The 22691-nt window shown below is 34.9% G+C and overlaps 2 protein-coding genes across 3 annotated transcripts; one reads left to right on the top strand and one right to left on the bottom strand.

Annotated features, from left to right (window-relative positions):
- Positions 1–288: 288 nt before the first annotated feature.
- Positions 289–12378, top strand: LOC122313788 (threonine--tRNA ligase, mitochondrial 1-like). Its single transcript, XM_043129023.1, has 20 exons — positions 289–632; positions 710–947; positions 1068–1127; positions 1382–1471; positions 2665–2739; positions 2848–2976; positions 3059–3148; positions 4593–4681; positions 5663–5759; positions 5845–5931; positions 6561–6645; positions 7655–7749; positions 8133–8165; positions 8252–8338; positions 9774–9866; positions 10444–10536; positions 10628–10849; positions 11424–11495; positions 11806–11877; positions 12127–12378. The coding sequence occupies exons 1-20, from the start codon at positions 358–360 to the stop codon at positions 12220–12222; spliced, it is 2178 nt and encodes a 725-aa protein (XP_042984957.1). The 5' UTR covers positions 289–357; the 3' UTR covers positions 12223–12378.
- Positions 12379–15762: 3384 nt separating this feature from the next.
- LOC122312975 (protein RICE SALT SENSITIVE 3-like) lies at positions 15763–18042 on the bottom strand. 2 transcript variants are annotated; one of them, XM_043127665.1, is made up of 7 exons: positions 17670–18042; positions 17454–17504; positions 17174–17350; positions 16860–17043; positions 16706–16747; positions 16561–16617; positions 15763–16445 (listed from the first exon to the last, which is right to left on the bottom strand). In XM_043127665.1, exons 1-7 carry the CDS (start codon positions 17804–17806, stop codon positions 15984–15986), a joined length of 1110 nt encoding a protein of 369 aa, XP_042983599.1. In that variant the 5' UTR covers positions 17807–18042; the 3' UTR covers positions 15763–15983. The 2 variants fall into 2 exon arrangements, with proteins under 2 accessions (XP_042983599.1, XP_042983600.1); XM_043127666.1 differs by having other exon boundaries at positions 16938–17043; positions 17670–18024.
- Between the last annotated feature and the right edge of the window lie 4649 nt (positions 18043–22691).

Raw genomic sequence — 22691 nt, 5'->3', positions numbered from 1 at the left:
TTTTCTCAAAAGAAAGACATTTTGCTATGACCCATCATTTTTAGTGAAACAAAAATTTATTTTTAAAAATTTTCTTAAAATAATAATTAATTACTAAGAATAATGCAAATTAAAAAAACGATGTGGCAAAATAAAAGTTATAAATGAATATAATTATATTACAATCTAATATAATATTTTTTATTTTGGAGAACTGAATTATATTTTGACCGTAATTATGAATTTTCAAAAAATGTGTAATTCAGCAGTGAAACTTTGTATAACTCTTGGAAAATCCCACCACAGCCTGTATGGTAAAACCTCTCTGCATCCCTCTTGGTAGCGGAAGGAGCAGACTAACGGACTCGCATTGGCTTTATGCTATGCGCATGCGCTAGACTCATCAGGTGTGCCCTCTCGTTACGGGTCCGCCGCTCTGCCTCCTCCTTCTCAGCTTCCTCGCCTTTCCCTCGTAAATTCTCCGTCCTCCGCCATTTCTCTTCCACGCCTCCGCTACTTGCTTCTATGGCCGCCAATCGCCCCAAAGACGAAGCTTACCTTAGTAAGGTCATCCCTAAACGCATCCAGCTCTTCGAGTCCATCCAAGCCCAGCAACTCACTCACCGTCAGTCCTTCCCCGCCGATCCCATCAAGTAAGAAATATATGACCAAAACCCGTCTATCCTCCACTAACATTGCATTCGTTGATTTCGTTGTTTTTTTTTTCAAGGATTACGTTGCCGGATGGGACTGTGAAGGAAGGAAAGAAGTGGGTGACGTCGCCGTTGGATGTGGCGAGAGAGATTTCGAAGAGCTTAGCTTCGAACGCGTTGATTTCGCAGGTGAATGGGGTTCTCTGGGACATGGCGAGGCCCTTGGAGGGCGACTGCGAGCTCAAGCTGTTCACTTTCGATAGCGACGAAGGCCGTGACACCTTCTGGCATTCCAGTGCGCACATTCTCGGCCAGGTATTGGCATTTCCATATTTTCTCGTGCATTTAAGTTACTTCTATCTTATTTGGAAACGACGATAAATTTTTAATGTTTGACTCGGTTGGGATGGTAAATTTGTTGTTATGGTGGCGCAGGCGCTCGAGCAGGAGTATGGTTGCAAGCTGTGCATTGGGCCCTGTACAACGAGGGGAGAGGTAAATTGCCATGTGTGCTGTAACTTAACTGTTTTCTTTGGCAATTTAATCATTGGTAACTGCTAGCATAGTTCTAACATAAACTCTTTTATCGCCCAAATTGTTTTTTGTTATCATATAGCTTTGATTATATTGCTAAATTTGAGATCTTAGTGTCTAAAACAGTTGTAAGGATTGTTTCGATGTAACTATCTTACAAATATAGAGTGTGAATTACGCCTTTTCCTTATGAAATGATGCAAATGATATTACAGGGTTTCTATTATGATGCATTTTATGGTGATTTGGGCTTGAATGATGAATACTTCAAGCAAATTGAATCAGGGGCAATGAAGGCTGTTACGGTATTTTTTACCTTCTCATCCAAAATATGATTTCACTTCAATGTTTCTGGTTCTGTTTTCGATGTTAATAGAAACCGTTGCTCCTAGGGTTGTAAATAAACAAAGACTATCAGTCTATTAGACAACTCGCTTGGGATCGGCTCAGCCAAAATCGAACATTGTCTGGTTCATTTATTAAATGAACTGTTTGCAAACTCAAATTATGATAAATTATTAAATGATGTAACTCGTATAAACATGGTTTTGATTTTTTTAAGCTCATATACCTTTGTATGTATTACTTTTTATAGTAAAAGTAAGTTTTCAATGAGAATATCATAATTATGTAAAAAGATAAGATGAAGTCATGTTTCGAATATGATAGGTGTTTTAGTTCTTATGAATATAATTATTGACATAAAACTACATTTCTAAACTATATAGAGATATTTGCTAAACTCAAAGTTGTTTTTTTTTTTTTGTCAAAATTTTGATAAGAAATCCATTTTATTAAAATTAACTAACTTGCAAAATAGCTCGAACTTATTCAGTAAATAGATGAACATGTTCATGAATTTAAAATATAATTTGGTAAGAAGCTTGTGTTTAAATAAAAATTGAATGAAAAGAGCTTGACCGCCAAAAACTTGTTTGAACTTGACTCGCTGTTGCTCTTGATGGACAAAATTACTTTTAACTATCCTGTTCCTGATGTACCTATCTGTAGAAGTGAAGAAAGTCAGTAACATTAAAGGGAAGAAAATTATCACATCGTGGAGAGGAGCCACGGGGTTGATTTTGAGTAGCCAGAATATCGTCACATTTACCTTTCTGCATATGAATATCTAAGAGTTTTGGTCTACTGGTGACAATGCTTTTAATATGTGTTCATATTGAGTTTTTAGCACGAGTTTTTGTTATCTACAGAAAAAAATAACTATGTTCAAAATGCTTGAAACATATCAAAGGCCATCATCAGATTGTGTTTTGTTTAATTAAATTAAAGGCGACCTATCTACAACAATTTAGGCGGGTTGCCTCTAGGCTTGTTCATACTTTTTCCATCTGTGATAAGTAGTAGACTTGTCACCTGTCACCAGTACCCTTTCAGAAATTCTAGGACCTTTCGTCTCTCTCTGTCTCTCTCTCCCCCTCCACATTAAGATGGATGCTCATTGATGATGGTAAAGCACATTGTCTTTTAAACTTTTCAGGATAAACAACCTTTCGAGCGCATTGAAGTATCAAAGGATGAGGCACTTCAGATGTTTTCTGATAATAATTTCAAGGTGAATAATTCTTTCGAATTTTCCTCATAAAAACCATATAATTCTTATCTTTTCATTTTGTAGTTATTCATTTCTGACATGTAATGCTTTTCAAACTATTTTAATCAGATCGAAATCATTAATGATTTGCCTGTAGACAAGACAATCACGGTGTACAGATGTGGTCCCTTAGTTGATTTGTGTCGTGGACCCCACATACCAAACACATCCTTTGTCAAAGCATTTGCTTGTTTGAAGGTGATGTTTCATGATATGTCAGTGCCTTGCCTAGTTATATATGCTTGCATTATTTTTCAAATATATATGTTTTTAATTCCAGGCTTCATCAGCTTACTGGAGGGGGAATAAGGATCGTGAAAGTTTACAAAGAGTTTATGGAATATCGTACCCTGATAAAAAACGTCTTCAGGTGCATTCCTTTCTTCAGCCCCTCAATAAATATTTTTTACTTATAAAAGAATTTTTTTTTACTTTTTTCACATTTGCTTGTAATTCATAAAAGCTGCTTAACCACTTTGGGTTGGCTCAAGTAGTAAGGGCCTTGGTCTAGTCATGGTGGTATGCTCCCTCTAGGTCTAGGTTCAAACCATTGGGACCAATTTCTAGGGGCCATCAAATTGGAGGAATTCCCCCTTGAATTACCCAAGGTGCACTTCTGGAAACTCTTTTCTGAGAGTTGTGCACCCCTGGGATTAGTTAGGACTTTCCTCCCAGATGCCTCTTGCCAATCAAAAAAATATAAGCTGCTTAGACTAGGCCATTGAGTCTGATTTTATATTTTCCCTCCTGTTCAATTGGAAATTGTACAGTATTCTTTATTTATTTTTTAATTGGTTTAAACATCTAAGACATCACAACTGGTGGCCCCGTAGTGTATTCAGATAAGCAGATGTACCTTGTATGAATTCTGTATCTGTATGTCATTTTGTGTGATAGTATCGTCATCACAACTGGTGGCCCACCCGTTGTTTATTCAGATATGGTAATGGTCTAAAACTGCCTTGTAGACACGGCTTTGTTAGCTCATTAAATCCTTCAAATTGTAGACATGTTTGAAAATTTAGTTGATCAATAATTGTGATTAGATAGGATTGTATTTGTTACACCATGTTGTATATAAGAAAAGTAAATACTTTAATTTAAATTGTCAAGGATTTGTGTGCTTGGGAAAAAATCCCTGTTTCTTTGAGCTGAGATGCTGAATCTTTTATGCCAACAAATTCTTTTGTCCATTTTTTCTCCATAATCAGTTTCTGTGGCTCATATCAACTGAAAAAGTACTTAGAAAAAATATCTTAATTGAAAGTGTCTTCTTTGTAAGTCTCCTCTCCCCTGAAAAGGTACTCAATTTCTTAACAAGAAAAACAAAACTCGTTCTTTTTTGAGAAGCCATAGCAGTATTATTGAACTAGATGAATTGTTAGCAAGCTTGTCAGAAGTTCATGGAATGTATTATTGAGCTCTGTGGATTGAGACCTGATGTAACTAAACAAAATCCAATGGCCCCGGCCAATACACCTGCTTGGCATAGCATGGTGTCAAAAATTATTGCGAAGAATAATTTTTAAATGGTAACTCCAATTTTTGACAATTTTTAAATAATTGTCAAAAATTATTCCGAAAGCATGGGAACTCCAATATCTTTCTTAAAATAGTAACTATTCCATTTTTAAATTAAATATATTTTCGATGCTGTTGTTACGGAGAATAACTCTGAAGCTTTAGTTGGGGAATTAGCATATGGAGGAACTTTTCATGTTTCAAGATGTGAGAAGTGGCATAAATGCGATTTGGATGTGCTCATTGTGCTGAATGATGTAACTCTTTTTTCTCAGCATTAGTCTTTTGTGCAGGAATATATCAAACAACTGGAAGAAGCAAAGAAATATGACCATAGATTAGTGGGTACAAAGCAAGAGCTTTTCTTTTGTCATCCACTCAGGTAGAGTATGGCTTAATATGTTTGATTTTTTTTTTTTAATAATTAATAAGAATTTTATTAACAAGAATAGGCACGGCCCAAGTCACAGGAAGTATACAAAATAATTACCTACTAGACACTAGAAAGCAGGAGACTACGAGACAGAAACAGATTCAGTACATTATCATCATTCCTTACAGAGATCCTAGCCCACAAACTCAAAGTAGAAAAGATAAAATATGAAGATCTTCAAAAGAATGCTTTTTTCCTTCAAAACATCTTCCATTCCTTTCCAGCCAATAAACACCACATTAAACACAGAGGAATCACTCTCCATCTGGCAGCAACACATTTCCTTGCCTCAAAACCACTTCAACATGCAAGGAGATCCACTACATCCTTAGGCATCACCCAATACAAACCTGTCCGACCAATAACCTCATTCCACAAAGACTTTGCCACCTCACAATGTAAAAAAGCATGATTTACAGATTCACCATCCTTCTTGCACATGACACACCAATCAGCTATACACAAACCACGTTTTCTAAAGTTATCCATGGCCAATACTTTCCCTAGAGCAACCACCCAACTAAAGAATGCCACCTTAGTCGGTACTTTCACCCTCCAAATGATTTTCCAGGGGAAAACACAGCCAGAATGACAATTAAGCACCTTATAAAAAGAGCTGACTGAAAACCTGAAATTTCCAGCATGATCCCACAATAGCCTGTCCTCTCTTTCCTGCATCACTTTAGAGTTATAAATTCTTCCCAGAAAATCTGGAATAACATTCACTTCCCAATCATTTACATCTATAATAAAGTCAACATTCCATAGAATATTATTATCCGTACATTGAAGATAATCTGCCACAGCAACATTTTGATCCCTTGCAATCCTGTAAAGAGATGGAAAAGCTGATTTAAGAGTTGATATTTTGATTTTGATTTTGATTATTATACTCATGGTTGCTAATGATAATGTTTTTGTGAATGTCAGCCCAGGAAGTTGGTTCTTCCTTCCTCATGGGGCTCGGGTATACAACAAACTAATGGAGTTCATACGTGGTCAATATAGGGAAAGAGGATATCAAGAGGTTGATTGTCAATGATTAAAGTGTTGTACCGCAGTAATTTTTAGGAACTGTGAACGTGAACCTACTAACTTCTTGGCTTTGGCAGGTCCTGTCACCAAATATGTACAATATGCAACTTTGGGAGACATCTGGTCATGCTGCAAATTACAAGGATAATATGTTTGTATTTGAGGTGTGGCTTATATTTATTGTAGAGCATTGATTTCTGATAGTTAACAACCCTTCATATCTCTGTTCATTATGGAGGAAACCAAGCATTGAGCATTAAGAATAGGGAAGCAAACCTAATGGGTAAACAAGAAAAAATTGATTATTTAGGGCTTCTATTATATTTTGATTCTTGTGTGTGTGTTTGTTCATGGAGCATTGGTCAATGGCAGTTTTTAGCTATAAACGTAGATGTCCGCCAACAAGTAGTCTGTCAACCTAAAGTTGTCTTAACAAGACAGCTTTTGAGAATTATTTGGCTATGGCCATGGCCATTTGCATATGTTCTGTTAGGTAGTATTCTTTTTGGAAGTCAGTTTGTCTGACCACAGTGGAAGGGTGTACTCTTGAAGTGACAAAGAAAATATAACACAATATTTGAAATCATAGAGAAAGACTGGATTTATTGTCTCATGTTTTCTTTTTGTGAAAAAAATCCAATCGAAAGGGAAGAGATTGTGTTCTGTAGAACACAGAAAGTATCCACAGAATTTTTTCATTTTTAGCACATGCTAATATGTTGCTTTGTAGATAAAAAAAGATATTATTACATTCTCTGGTTATTTGGTATGATAATATTTTGTTCTGTCACAGGTAGAAAAACAAGAGTTTGGACTGAAACCAATGAATTGCCCTGGGCACTGTTTAATGTTTCAACATAGAGTTCGCTCATACAGAGGTAAGTTCATTTGCACTAATATTACTCCCTAGTGTAGGGAACAGATATTATCATCTAGAACAGCATCTTATATTTTGTGTTCACTTGGACCCTTTGTCCAAGAACAATGTTATCATCTCTCTATTCATTTATAATGTGAGACTTTTGATGTGCTTCATGATTGAAACAGTCATGGCATATGATACTTTATCTAGTCATTTTGAGTTATAGAAAGATTAAGACTACATCACTAAGTAGATATCATTAATCACTGTATAAGTTTTAAATGATATTCTAAGTGTCCATGATTTTCTTGTAAACTTCCTGTGTACAAGGGCTATGCCTTTCCTCCTCATCAATAAATTCCTTTTTTAATTTTAAAAATAAAGATTTAAATGACAAAATCTTGTTAGAGGAAGGTTTTTTTTTTTTTTTTTAATGCATGACGAGTTTAGTTATGAAGGGCCCATTTAGACCCAGGTTGTCTTAAAGTAACCCTTAAAGCTACTAGAAGTATGAACCCATCTCTCATGTTTTTGTGACATGATACTATCACTATGTGTAAGTTGTTTCGTAGTGTATCTGTTTGGTACATTCTAATGTTGCTGGTATATGGTTGGATTATATAGGTTGATTGGTAACGAGATTTTTGAGTCATGAAATTAGTCTCAATAAAATCATCGTTCAACTTCAACTCTTTCACAATATATAAAAAGAAAACAAGGCGTTTCAACTGTAACGTTGACTAGTCCTTTTGGAATATGGGACCAGATGTGGCTTGAGTCTTCCATGAGTTGTTACAACTGCAGAGACAATACTGTAGGGGTGGTCGGTTTAGTTCATGTATATTGTGTTACAGCTGCCCCATGCCTCTTCCATTTCTTATTTTTATAGGTACATTTCATATAACATTGTAGCTATAATGGTCCCCTACATGAGGCAGAAGCAATACAGTTTATAGGACTTCTTTTTATTGTTGTTGACCTTATACATACCCTTTACCAGAAAGCTTATGTACATTGCTTTGCAGAACTTCCTCTTCGACTGGCTGATTTTGGGGTTTTGCACCGCAATGAGGCTAGTGGCGCACTAACTGGACTAACTCGTGTCAGGAGATTTCAGCAGGTGCCATTTTCAATGTGGTTGTTAATGAACAATATAATTTTTTGGTGATAAAATGCGTCAGGCCTATGCAGGGTTTTCCTAACTTTTTATTATTTTATTTTTATTTTTAAAAAATTAGGGTCTTGCTCTATTCATAGAATTTGAGTAGTTTTTTTTTTTTTTTCAATGGGCTTGAAGGTCCATTAAAGCAGACGTAGTCTATTGTTGTGGTGGACTGTTTTATACTAGTACCTTTGAAAAAAAGAAAAGAAAAAATTGTTGCCTGAGGAGACTGGGAATAGTTACCTTTAACTAATTTTAGTTCAAATATATATATTTTTTACTAACTAACTAAAATTAGTTAAAACTAAAACTAACTAATTTTAGTTCAAATCTTGGTACAGGATGATGCTCACATCTTCTGCCGGGAGTCCCAGGTGAGTTGAATTTAATTGACTTCTGAGGTAACTTATTTTTTTTAGGCTTCCTATGCCTGTTGTTCTAAACATGCTTCATCTAACAGATTAAAGATGAAGTTCGTGGTGTCTTAGACTTCATCAAACATGTCTATGATATATTTGGATTCACTTTTGACTTGAAGCTCTCCACGGTATGCTATTTGCTCCTTATTTGTGCTCACCATATTGTACCTGTTGATTGGATGTTTCTAAAATTGAGTTAATATGCTGCTTAAGATTTCTCCTTGATTATTACTGCCATTTGAATTACAGTAAGGACTTTCTATACCATAACCTTTTGAAGTCACAAGATTTCATCGAAATTTTTCAAAGGTTTCAATACAAGTTGGAGTTGCTTGTTAATGAATATTATGTGTCAATAACTATGTGCCTAGTGGGCACAATGGCAGAAATGACAATATTAACAATGTTTTTCTCACTTTCTGAATAAACCAAAAACAACAATTTCATGATCGAAACTACATTATGAAAATAACAATATTTGGTTATTGTAATGAATAAAACTTCTTGATTACTTCAATAAAATATCTTATTACTTATCAAAAACAAAAAAACTTCTTGATTACCTATCATTAAAAAAACAAAATTTGGTGTGTGATGGTGCAAGGGCAATATTAATATTGGTTTAGAAGGTCTTGGGGGAAATTTGCAAGATTCATCAAATGTGATGGGTGATGGATCAAGTGATTTGGTGCTATTTTTGGTGTGGGGATCAGAATCTTAAGGCAGCCTTCCCAGAATTATTCAACATTGCTTGTTAAATGAAGTTTCAGTTTTACCTAAAAGAGGAAGCTTCAGTTATGGATTCCTTGCAGTTGTTGAATGATACTCCCCAGTGGGCACAAGACTGGGGGTTTAAGCTTCTTACCTTGTTTTTGGATGTTTTTTGTATGGACAGTTGCTTTGGGTGAAAATCTTTACTTTGGATAACTAAGAAAAAAGAACATAATACATTGTTGTGATGGATTTGTAGTTGCATGTGTAGGAGTTGTGAGGTGGTGAGTGCTCTTTGGAATGCTGTTCTTGGTTTTGTTTGGATTAGATTGGGTTATACCTTGTTTTGTGGTGGAACTTTTGGCTTGTTTGGAAAGGGAGGTTTATGTGTCTATAGAGTGAAGCATTTTGGAGGATGATTTCGGGATTTTTATTTTAGTTTATATGGAGACAGAAGTGAAAAAAAAAAACCGATTATGACCGGATGTGTGATTATTTTGGTTGGTTTTCCTTTTTAATATTTTATTGGTAAAGATAAATATAAGCAAGAGTATATGCCCTGTCAACTTGGACAATGATTTTTGATTATTAATATAGTTTAAGTTATTAATAATATAAAATGCAAGTCCTTTATTTCAAAGTTGAATATGCACACGTCATTGTGCCTGGAATACACCCTTCCTTTGTTTTTAGATTGGAATGATGCCTTATCTGTTAGGTGTGGGCAGCCATCTTTTTACATTTGATATGCTGTCTCCATCAATACGCTTTTCCTTTTAGTGTGCATGTGCTTAGTGGAAATGACATTTTGTAATATGTTACCAAATATCTCCGTTGGTATGAATATTTTAGAGGCCTGAGAAGTACTTAGGAGACTTGGCTACATGGGAGAGAGCCGAGGCTGCTCTTACAGAAGCATTGGATGAGTTTGAGAAGCCCTGGCAGGTAAAATTTTCCTTCTTATGCTTAAACTGTAGCTCAGCATCTACCCACTCCTTATCAATGCTTTCAATATGCTACGTGACTATGTTGCAATGCCAAATATATACTATCATCATTCTGCTTGGGTTAGAATTCATCTTCTGCTCTTGTTCAACGTACATTGAGCTTGGCCAAAACTGGATTTGAAACTTTGATCATGCTAAAGTCACCTTTAAGTCAAACAAAATGTAGCTTGAAAATACCAATCCATTTTATGTTTCTTAGCGAACATACCTGCAATTTGAACGAAATCAATGGTATGATACTGTAGTTAGTAGAAATCTAATGACTTGGTGATTTCAGAGGGTTTTCTATCAATTGGATGGCTTGAACTTATAGACTTGATCCATTTGAGGGAAAGGGGCTAAATGCTTATGGTTAATTTATTTTCTAGTTACACATTTCCTTTCCTCTGTTTGAAGTACAGTTTATGAGAGCTTCTATGATTTGTAGAAAAATAATTTAACTGATGGATGTTGATTATTATATGCTGATCTCTGTTTGAGCAGTAGCCCCATTCTCTCAATGCTTATGTTTGCAGATAAATGAAGGGGATGGTGCATTTTATGGACCAAAGATAGATATCAGCGTTTCTGATGCATTGAATAGGAAATTCCAATGTGCAACATTACAGGTTCATGGCGTTCACTTTATTTGTATTATGTCTTCAACAAGATTTGGTATTGCAGGACTAACACTTTAAAGATCAATGCCTGTGGTTGCAGCTGGATTTCCAGCTCCCTGCTCGTTTTGAATTGTATTACTCAGCAGAAGATGAAGCCAAGAGGGAGAGTCCTGTTATGATACACAGAGCTGTTCTAGGATCTGTTGAGCGTATGTTTGCTATACTGTTGGAGCACTACAAAGGGAAATGGCCCTTCTGGCTTAGTCCACGCCAAGCAATTGTTTGCCCAGTGTCAGAGAAATCTCAGCCATATGCACTAAAGGTAGTTTTTCAATGCACTTTTCAGCAGTCATTATATTGGATAATTTTCATGTTTTTAGTAAATATATGATTGCACAGAGTTGTTCTCAGTAGTTGGTAGCTTGAGCTCAAGTTTCAACCTTGGACTTATTTTGTGGATCTTGATGAGTTTATATCATGTCAAACTCGAGGAACTCAAACTTTAAGGTAAAAGATCTGGTTGAGTCAAGTGATATGTTGGTTGAGATCAGCTCATGTATGATATAAACAAGCATTGGGCTGCCAGAGTAAACCCAGTGACAATCGCTTGAATTATTTTTCCCAATTTTTTAAGATCTCAAATGATTAAGCCTTTGTTATTAGCTTCCCAAGTCTTTTTTCAGTAGCTATAATGATATAATTATTTATTGCTTACTAGCATATTAAGATGCGTCTGTATATTGAAGGGATTCATAACTGTTGGAAGCACACCTTCAATGGCGTTGATAATTTATAGTCATGAAATGTATGCATGCTTGTGTAAGATATGCTCTCATGTAGAAGTTATTTGAGGTTTATTTGAAGTTCTTTTCTATACTCTTACTGCTTTCTTGTAGGTGCAAGATCAGATATTTAAAGCAGGTTATTATGTTGATGTTGATACTACAGATAGAAAGATCCAGAAAAAGGTGCATTCATAATTCCTATCTTGCATGTTTTGTTTTTCTATTACACAACCAAGAACTCCATTTCTTGTGAATTCTAGAGAGAAGACATGAGATGCCCCTAGAAAACTAATGTTCTGCCTCGTAGTGTTATGGAAAAGAGAGATACATTATTCACTGTCTCTCTTTCCCTTATACTTCTCTAACGTGCAGCGCCACCCACCCAACCCCTCCCCCACCCCCAGGGGCCTGAAAATAATTGCTACTAATTTTCCAATAATGTGGTATAAGTAAGAGATTCTTTTCATTTACTGATAGCTTTAGCTTCCTGCAGGTTAGGGAAGCTCAGTTGGCACAATACAACTTCATATTGGTTGTTGGGGAGGAGGAAGCCAACACTGGACAGGTTCTACCTATACATTACTAGTTTAGAATTCTTATTTGCTGGAGTGTACCCTATAGACAGTTTAATAGAGAAGGTTTTCCTTTAAATTTTTAATTTAGGTCCATGTACCAATGCATTTGCTGCTCTTTATATATGAATTGTGGGTGAACTGTTTTATTCTCTGCTTGGATTTTAAGATTCAGTAACCATGGTACACAATTTAGGTCATCGATTTCGGGCAAAAATTTACTAGAGTTCTTATTGTTCCAGGTGAGTGTACGAGTCAGAGACAAGGCGGATCATTCGGTAATGAGCATCGAGAACTTACTGAAACACTTTGGGGAAGAAATTGCAGCATTCCATTAAATTTTTGTTCCATATGATATTAACACATGCATTTCATTTCATTCAAACCAGAATATTAAAATGGCCTTTTACTTGGGGTTTAAATCTTGTTGATTAGTATCAATTCTTCTTTTGGGATTGTATCTTCTGTGTGGGAATGAATTTTTGTTTGGTTGACTTTCCCTCTATTTTTATTGCTTGAAAGAAACTGGGAAAGAAAAAGCGGATTTGCACTTTCTTGTCGCTGGCTCTTATAATTCTCCTCGAGAGAGTTTGATAACAGGTATCAAAAGTACCAGAATCTGCTTTATATGTCTTGTAATTTGAGGCATTATAAACCCCGACATCGGCATTCACTTTGTCCAGGTCGTTTTCTTCCGTTACGTTTTTCTTCCTGACATGAACTGTAAGATAACTGTAGTTCTTGTGGTGCGAGGCTGCGCCACCAAGACAAGTTAAGCCTCTGTCTTAAAAGCTCTAGCCTCAGTGGAACCCTCTTTGTAAAGTACGGACCATATCTAACGCTACGAGCACAAGGGAATGAGTAAACACATAGTATAGTTTTCAAATATGAATCAATTCTTTCGTTATTTTAAAGAAATCACTCTAAATTCACGGGGAGAAAAGAAAAATCTCTCAATAGAGGTTTGAGATTGAATGAGTCCATAAAACAATAACCAGTTTGTCAAAAGCAAATCCCAAGTCATTAAGTATGATAAGAATCAAACAGGAAGTCTTAAGTTACTAAAATTGTAATTTTGTATAAATCAAATGGAAGTGAAGAAGTTCGCGCTTCAAGAAGACTCAAATGGTAACTCCCGTTTGGACCAAGTGAATTCTTTGTCTGATGCTTCTTCGATTGAACTTATAGCGTGTTTCCTTTCTTGTTGTTCTTCCTCCCCAAACCCTTTCTTGGCACTTTTAAGTTGATAAAGGCTTGACTATTGGTCTAAAAGTTTCAAAACTACTAGACTTTAAGTTGATTAAGGCTTAACTTAAAGTCATAACATTCCACCATGCTTTTGAATTTAATACCCATGACGGTCTCTTCTATTGATACTTACCTAATAGTAGTCATTTATTTTTTGGCGAATGGCTACTCTACTCATTTATTAGTATTCAATAGACACTGCTTATATATAGTATCAAAACTTTATAATCTTGCCTTAGCCGCTTTTCTGTGACTTGGACTTATGACATTGTCCATACTTTGAGACTAATTGTTAGACTTTTGCTGATATCATGAACATGATCAATGGTAACCCACGTAGAAAACTCTTTAGAACCTCCACGCCACTTAACTAAGAGCTCAATTAACATATAGTTTTGGAATCGAATCATTTGATGTTGAAGTATGTGCTTAGGTTCATTAAGAAAGGCCCCACGAGGATCAATAGAAGACAAAGAGGCTGAGGGTGCAACTGATTGACCCAAATGCTCCTATAAGGCACGACACATGCAAGACCGAGTGGACATATGAACCCGCTAGCAATTTGAGTCAATACGATGCAAAACCTTGACGGGACCATAGTATCTAGCTAGGTGAAAGTTTAAGACTATATATGTTTAGTTGTCAAAGTGATCTCAACCATTCTCAAACCAATTATTAACGGGACTCACTATATTTTCATCTTCTCATAAAAAGGTTAAACTTATCTCAACCTACTTCATATATTTAAGCACATATCTAAACTTATTTACATTCAAGCACATCTCAATAGGACCTACAAAATACCATTACTCACAGAACAACTCATATCATTTGAAATCACTTAAGTATCCGAACATAGCCTAAAACTTTGATAGTTTGGCTACACTTTGCTATATGTACTTTTGCAACTTGAGAAATACCAAATCACCTACCTCAAATTCCCTTTTGGTATCATACTCTGATGCTTCATGGCTAATTGTGCAGACAAAAGGTTCTGCTTCAATTAACAAAAATTCCTCTCAAGACCTTAATTAACAAAAGGTTCATGAAACATATTGCACGAGATTGTAATGCTTGCCAGGTCTTTAAAAACTAAAGTTGGGCCTACACGAGGTCCAATAAGTCTTAAAAATGAATCGGGCCGAGAGTCTCTATCTAGGATGCAAAGAAACCATTCTTATTTCTTGGCATCCGAAGAGACCAAGGTAAATACGAACAAGTGAAGGTTTAAAAACAAAGGCCAATGGGAAAGATGTATATAAAATATAATAAATAATTTAAATTTTTCAAATTTAAAATAAAAATAATATTAAAAATTAAATTATAATAATATTTTATTTAACTTTTAACAAAATATCTTATCTCATTTTATCTGAACTGCGTAATAAAACAAAACCTAAGCCAACTTATAATGGAAAATATTAGCATATTAAATATACTATTAATATTGTAGCAGTTCATCACATCAATTTATATATAAAAAAAAAAAAGATATTAACACTCTTTAACTCTTTCGATAAATATAATAGCTCCTATAATAAATAGTGTATCACACATCTCACTTGTGAATAACACAACTCTTTAGATGGTTTTTAAACTCAAACAGGAAATTAAATCACCCGTCAGACAAGATCACTTGGAGCAACAACTAGGATAAAACCTGGAAACAACAGCTAGAAATTTAATTATAAGCAATTTGAAGTTGTTGCCATGATCAACTAAACTCAAATTGGTTCAAAAACGAGCATTTTTCAAATGAGTAATGCTATATACATTAACTTTTACGTATTTCTTGTACTCTTTATTGATAATTAGATTGGCTGCATCAATTTTGTTTAATACATAACCAATTACATCAATAGAGTGCGCAATAGAGTATGTAAAAGTAATTGTACATAGAATTTTTATTTTCAAATTATTCAAATAAAAGAAACTAAGGAATGATACTGCATGGGGTATAATGTATATAAAGACTACAATCCCAGACGTTATTTTATCTTGGTTTAGCTTCTTGCCAAATCTTTACATCTTTCTTTTGGTGTCATCCTCATTTATCTTAGTTTACCCTTTTTTAATTTTTTCTATTTTAGGCAAAGTCACTTTCATTGGTAAGATGTTTTGTTTTGTTTTATTTATTTATTTTTATTGTGAGTACTTTTGAGTGTTTTTTTTTTTTTTTCTCAAAATGTAATGATCAGTCCAATACCAAGACTGATAAAATAAAGAATTTATTAGGCCTTAATATTTTTAATTCGGAAATTTCTAGGTTTCTCCAATGAGAGGCAATCAATTTCAATTTTAATGTATATAACTTTTATTTTTTGCTTGAGGACTGCAATATCGGGGGCCTATAGCTTAGATGGGTAACCTTTACTGCAAATCCCTTTAATTCGTTTCCTTCTTCCTCTCTCCCGCACACAAACAGACTACAGACGCAACGAATGCATGCATGCACGCGCTCTCACCAACATATTAGGAAAAATCTAATTGTACGGATAATTATGTATTAATATATATTAATATAATGTGATTAATCAAAAAAGTAAATTTTATTAAAAATAATATTAATTTAAATTTTAAATATAAAAAAATTAATATTAATATATTACATAATTTAATTTACTTGTACGTGACAAAACTTAACATATTATTGTTAATAATGCTCGTTCACGAGAACTGGGAAGATCAAACTTACATAAAGCTAAAGCTTAACCTAGTAGACCAGGAACCCCAATGTTAGACATGCATCGAGCACTCAATTCTCATACATTCTAATAATAACCCAGTTGCCGTACCGATAGTTAGTCCTAAAATCCATTATTGCTGTTGGTCCATCGCCGGTTTTCACATTCTAATCTTGGTTCTGATGGAAATGCTTTTGACGACGATTGGCGGCCATGGAACTGCTGCTCTCACCCATTTCGAGTTCAGGCCTATATATCTCTTCATCAATCTCCTCCTTTGCTACTTTTTCCATTTCAATAAATTCCAATGTCTTCTGAGATGATGATATAAACTCGTGTGACTGTGGCGCTGTGGTTGGCGGCACAACTGAGGGAAGCTTGGAGAGAAGGGCTTCAAGGCTGCTCATGGAAGGAGTTATTTTCAAAGGCTGGTTGTATTGGTGATCATAGAATTCAGTTGGGGATGCAAGAGCAGTGCCTTGGAACTGCCATGCTTCTGGGGTTCCGTATCCATCCACGTTGAAAGGGAATGCAAAGGAGGATGGATGGGGTAAAAGCACGCCTGGGATGCTTTCAATGTAGCTGAATTTCTTTCTTAGTGAAACAACGTAGCTCAGGTCTTCAATCACCTTGAATATTATACCAAGAACATTTAAAAAAAAAAAAAAAATGCAGAAGGAACGAGTTTGAAGGACATTGTTGGATTGACTTGTTAAAAACTGAAAACCAAGTGAGAAGAGAGACCTTGTGAATGGCTCCTAACTGAACAACACCTTCTCTAACTGCAATCAGTGCTATGGTCTGAAAGATATTAATTAATTGAATTAAACCTAGATTAAAAGTAGGTCTGGCTAAAAATTTTGGAGGTTATCAGTTTTAAATGGAATACCTTTATACCAGTCTTGAACTGTGCTTCCCATGTTCGAGGTTTCTGCAAAACAAAAACATTGAGTTAGAAAAAAAATAAATTTTACTGGAGGAAACATGGCACTGAACCACAGGATCATTCATTTAAGTGGACAATTTTTTCTGCAAGCAATTACTATAAACTTGTTTAAGCACAAACTTGAAGAAATCAGAAACATGTTTAAGCACTGTTCATCTGGATAAATGATGCTTACTGACTCCGCCGAGTTGTGCCATGCTTTCAAGAAAGTGATTTCTTGGTCATTTGGTTCTTTGTATATCCACTTATGACCATGATCTGCAGCCACTTTTCCTATCAAACTGCTCTATTTGGAAGCAAAGCACATCATATTGCTTTCTTTCTAAGTGATGTATGTATATATAGGGGGGCTAAAGATATAATTCATGAGAGTATATGGATTTATATATAAAATCTTTAACTGTCACTTACCCTTCTCCATAGTTGTAGATCTCATGAGACATCTTGAAAAAGAGCTCTGGTTGCAGCCCCTGGTAGTTTTGAAACTCACAATTACCATAAATTGATGAGCCAGGACCATCCCCCGAATTTACCTCAGCTACTGATGAGGCAGCAAAATTGCAGAAACCATCTTCCCAGACCAATATCCTGACGTAAATGTAAATATATATAATGATACCAAAGACCCAATTTATATGCATAAATGCTAATAATACACCGGCCAGATTTGCTTGGAAACTAAAGGAAATACCAGTTTCTCCTGTTTCCTCTTGACCTGTCACAAGCTCCTTGACCATCCCATCTGTAGTCAAAACAATATAGCATGAAATTTAAACACATAGTGAATCTGTATTTTTGGAATAAAGATGTATGATTAGTCTATGCTTGTGGTGGATTAACATGGGAGTATGAATGCTTGTAAATATATCTTGTTTTTCTTGTTGAAATATCATCTGTTTCTCCTCACTTGGGTGGGGGGTAATTTCTGGGTAGGATTCTCCAGAAGACTGCATAAACCCACTGGGAATTTTCATGAATGCACAGACTTCGTAGGGTGTGTTGAAGGAGATGAGTCACAGCTAATGAACTGAGATGTTCTTCCATATCGACTCCTCACACTAATTCTCACTTTCCCCTATTCCTCTCCTTTGCATATCTATCTTCAAGAAAAGAGAGACGCAAACATTCTACCCTCTTTTTATAAGCGGCCTCTACCAACTATTGTGATTTCTTTTCCTGAGCAAACTATCTAGGAAATTATTGAGACATTTACATCCTCTTTACCCCCCAGATTTTATTTTATTTTTTGTTTCCTTCTAATCCAGCAAATATTTCATTATAGGAAATCAAGACAAATGAGCAGGGGCAGGATTTTCCAACAAACATCCCGTTACAACAAATACAGTGTAAAAGTGAAAATTAATATATTGCCGCATTGAAATGCAACAATGACTACATGTGTTGTACCAGTAATTTTATCACCTCAAGATCTTTTAGATTTGAGTCACCCCATCTCACTATTATCGGTGTATGGACTCCAATCGATATCGGTCATCCTACTGTGTTTCTATTTTCCCTGAGTGAAGATGGTAGGGGATACCATTCTCTTCTAAGAACATCTCGGGATAATAAAATGCAATGCACTATCAATATCCACCGCTTTTAACAGTAGCAACACAGTTTGCACAGCTACATGAACTATAAAAAAAAATCCTCATTCAAGACAGTGCCCTCTTTACCGGAAATGGGTGGAATCAATTTTTGGTCTCAAAATCTCTGTGCTAGTTATGTATCTGTATGGCTTTGGAATTGTATTAATTTTACCTCATCTCATTATTACAACTTAATGTCAAGTTAATTGCAATAGGGAAGAACCTTTTTGTTTTTTTTTTTAATTTTTTAATTTTTAATTTTTAATTTTCATCCCCATTCCCGAGTACAGTCTCTTTTTCAAACTCCATTGAAGATTACCCTCCCATGGACCATGTCACAACCTTTTTCTCGCCAACTCTCACCCCAATTATGAATTATCAGAGGAGGACCAAACCTTATTATTCTCAGACTACATCATGAGCATTCATGAGCAGTTCCATTTATGTGACGATCCGTCTCCCTCAGGCACAGTGATTTTTTTTTTTATCTTTTCTTTATAAGTAGGTACGTATTAAAGCTGCATGGGCTAATATGTAATTTACTAATTAGAATTTAACTTATTGTAAATTAGTTGTTCGAGCATGTTCAGCTCCGGGCATTCCCCACTTTTATCGTTCGCATTCTCTACATCACGTTGACTCGAGCTGTCGAGCGAATTTTCTATTGTCGTAATTTGACTCACCTGGTCCATACTTAACAACACTTAATTAATTTCTACACAAATATTGATTCATGGCTCGATTAATATATACTAGGATTTATCAACATAAATGTTTACATTAACAATATTAATTTCTGTTGAATCCGGTTGAGTGAGATTAATTTGTTTAATCAAAAGACTACTAGATCTGGTCATAATTTGCCCTTAGAGCACCTATTCTTCGTTGGGGTGTCAATTCATGTTCGTGGGCGTGTTTGCATCCGTTTTGATCAGTTTAATAATTAACTAAAAATAAGTCAACATGGCAAAACACATTTTGATCCGTTTCATGTAAATGAGTTAAACTAATTAACCCACATAACCAATTCGACATGATTAACAAAATTTCATATAAAAGTTAAAATTTATATTTATTAGTAGCCATAATTTCTCATAAAGAAAAAAAAAAAGACTATATATACTAACAAAAAAATATCAATATTTTTCATATTTTAACGTATAATAAAACTAATATTATTACAAATATATATATATATATATATATATACACAATAATAACAATATGAGTATAGGTTTAGAATTACAATGCCAACAATAAAATATAAACATATTAAGAAATATCAATATTACAACCTAATAATAATAAAATTATAATTTTGAAATAAAATTTAAATAAGTTATTACGGGCTGATTCCTGGTTAAGTGGATTGACCAAGCCATTATTGACCAATTTATTAATAATATTTTAACAAGTCAACTTGTTTTTACTCAAACTCATTTATAATATTTCTAAATTCAAACTCATTAATTTCATGTCATGTTAGTGTTGAATTTACAAATTATTTCACATATTAAGAGCGTAGTCGATCTTCAATACCTTAGCTATTCATATTTGGGTATTAGTTGGGAATGGATTTCAACCTCTATTTATTCATGATTTGGCAATATGAAGAAGTCCCAAGTGCACGCGCAGGCCAGGGAGGGGTTTTGGTAGGGCATTTTTTGATCATCAAAAGCATCTTTGCCGGAGATATATAAATTCATATGTGAGAGGGTTTTTGACAGGGTCCAATTTTTTTACTCTTTTCTCTTTCTGTTCATGTGTCTAAAAGCTATCGAGATGTATTATATATCATTAATGATGAGAGAAAGGCAATACTCGGTATAGAAGAATTGAGAGAGTGAAAACTCAGAATATATTCCATCAGAAAAGTAAAACAAAGTATTTATATTTACAGTGTGTAATACCTTAATTATGGTGCACGTGCTTACATGTGATCAAGAAGATTAAAAATAATCTTATACACTAATAGCCCCCCTCAAGCTGGAGTGTATAAATTAAGTACACCCAGCTTGCTAAGGAGAACATGAAAACGATCTGTCCCTAAAGGTTTGGTAAAAAAATCACCTAATTGATGTTCAGAAGATACATGTAAGGTAACTATAGTTCCAGCCTGAATCATATCTCTAATTAGATGACAATCTATCTCAATGTGTTTAGTTCTTTTATAAAAAACAGGATTAGCAGCAATATGAAGAGCTGCTTGGCTATCACAATACAGTACAGATGGTGAAGAAAAAGTAATTCCAAAATCAGCAAACAAGGCAATAAGCCATTTTCTTTCATAGCAAGTAAAAGCCATAGAATAGTATTTAGCTTCAGCAGATGATCTTGAGACCGTGACTTGCTTCTTAGACTTCCAGGAAATCAATGAGTCACCAACAAAAATGCATAAACCAGTAACAGATCTGTGAGAGTAAGGGCATGTAGCCCAATCGGAGTCATAAAATCCCTTCAGCTGCAGAGAAGATGAACTAGGAAAGAATAGGCCTTGACCAGCAGTGGCTTTAACGTATTTGACTACTTTAAGAGCAGCATCATAGTGTAATTGTCGTGGTTGGTCTATAAACTGGCTCAAAGTATTGACAGGAAAAGAAAGGTCAGGACGAGTGAGTGTCAAATAAAGCAATGACCAATTAACCTTCTATAAGATGCTGGATCAACAAGTAAAGAGCTAGCAGATTCAATTTTGGACAACCTCAGATTTTGATCCATAGGAGAAGTAGCAGGTTTACCAACTAAAAGATCAGAATCAAATACAATTTCAAGGGCGTATTTCCTTTGAGAAAGGGAAATACCTTTCACAGATTTGGTCACTTCAAGACCCAGAAAATACCTCAAGGTTCCCAAATATTTCAACTTAAAATGCAAGTGCAGAAAATCCTTAAGGTCAGCAACAGATTGTGAATTGTTAGAAGCAATGATGATATCATCAACATATACTAGAAGTGCCATAAAAGAATTACCAGAATGCTTGGTGAATAAAGAATAATCAAATTTAGACTGATTAAAACCATAAGCAATCAAGGTAGTAGAAAATTTAGAGAACCATTGACGAGATGCTTGTTTTAAGTCATACAAAGACTTAAGAAGCTTGCATACCCGATTGTCTCCAGGGTTAGAAAAACCAAGTGGAAATTTTATATAGACTTCTTCATCCAGATTTTCATGAAGAAAAGTATTATTTGCATCGAGTTGATGTAATTCCCAATTGTGAATGGCAGCCAAAGCAAGAAAACAACGAACAGTAGTAAGCTTGGCAACAGGAGAAAAAATGTCAAAATAATCAATGCCCTCACGTTGAGTATAACCTTTTGCAACTAATCTAGCCTTATATCTCTCTAGAGTGCCATCAGATTTCAACTTGCACTTGTAAACTCATTTACAACCAATGGGCTGCTTGCCAGGAGGTAAGTCAGTTAAAACCCAAGTTTTATTAGCTTCAAGAGTAGCGATTTCAGCTGACATTGCATCCCTCTAATGAGGAAATTTAATAGCTTGATGGAAAAATTTAGGTTCATAGAGAGAATCAATAGAACAACAGAAATGTTGGTATGAAGGAGAAAATTTGGAATATGATAAGTATGAAAAGATAGGATATGGTGTACCTGAGTTAGAAGAACCATCAATCAGAGGAGATGGAGTAACTTCATTATTACAAATCAAGGAACAATGATAGTGCTGCAAGTAATCAGAGGGTCTTCTATTTCTTGTAGATTTTCGGGTTGGCATAGGAGCAGGAGAATTTTTTGATGTGTCAGAATTATGGGGTAAGAGTGAAGGAGTATGTGATGAAGAATTGAGGGTAGCATCAAATAGTGGAGTTAGTAAGACAAGGTTATGTGAAGATAAGGAATGAGAGATTGTATCATAAGATGGAGGATTAGTCTTGAAAGGAAATATGTTCTCATGAAAAATAACATCTCTAGAAATGAGAATTTTGTGAGTATGGATATTATAAAGTTTATACCCTTTTATGCCAGCTAGATAACCAAGAAAAACACAAGCTTGGGCACGGGGAGAGAACTTTGTAGATGAACCACCAAGAATGGAGGCATAACAAAGACATCCAAAAACTTTAAGATGCTTATATTGAGGCTTGGTAAAAAACAATATTTCATATGGTGATTTATTTGAAAGAACAGGTGTTGGGATTCGGTTTATAAGGTAAACTACAGTTAAAATACAATCGCTCCAAAAATTTAAAGGAATATGGGATTGAAATCTAAGGGCTCGAGCAACATTTAAGATATACTGATGTTTTCTTTCAACAATAGTATTTTGTTAGGGAGTATATACACAACTAAGTTGATGTATAACTCCTTTGTTGGCAA

This window comes from Carya illinoinensis, chromosome 6, assembly GCF_018687715.1.
Source record: "Carya illinoinensis cultivar Pawnee chromosome 6, C.illinoinensisPawnee_v1, whole genome shotgun sequence".
In the NCBI taxonomy this organism is placed as follows: Eukaryota; Viridiplantae; Streptophyta; class Magnoliopsida; order Fagales; family Juglandaceae; genus Carya; species Carya illinoinensis.
The sequence above is the reverse complement of the archived record's forward strand: the minus strand, read 5'-3'. Positions and strand labels throughout refer to the sequence as shown.

What these genes read in the sequence shown, in the direction of transcription:
- LOC122313788 (XM_043129023.1), top strand. Translation starts at nt 358, where the DNA reads ATGCTATGCGCATGCGCTAGACTCATCAGGTGTGCCCTCTCGTTACGG. An exon ending in TTCCCCGCCGATCCCATCAA is followed by an intron (nt 633 to 709) that starts GTAAGAAATATA and finishes TTTTTTTTCAAG; the next exon opens with GATTACGTTGCCGGATGGGA. An exon ending in AGTTTGAGAAGCCCTGGCAG is followed by an intron (nt 9,867 to 10,443) that starts GTAAAATTTTCC and finishes TTATGTTTGCAG; the next exon opens with ATAAATGAAGGGGATGGTGC.
- LOC122312975 (XM_043127665.1), bottom strand. Translation starts at nt 17,806, where the DNA reads ATGGAAGAACATCTCAGTTCATTAGCTGTGACTCATCTCCTTCAACAC. An exon ending in TGTGCTTAAACAAGTTTATA is followed by an intron (nt 16,748 to 16,859) that starts GTAATTGCTTGC and finishes TTTGTTTTGCAG; the next exon opens with AAACCTCGAACATGGGAAGC. An exon ending in AGTTCAAGACTGGTATAAAG is followed by an intron (nt 16,618 to 16,705) that starts GTATTCCATTTA and finishes AATATCTTTCAG; the next exon opens with ACCATAGCACTGATTGCAGT.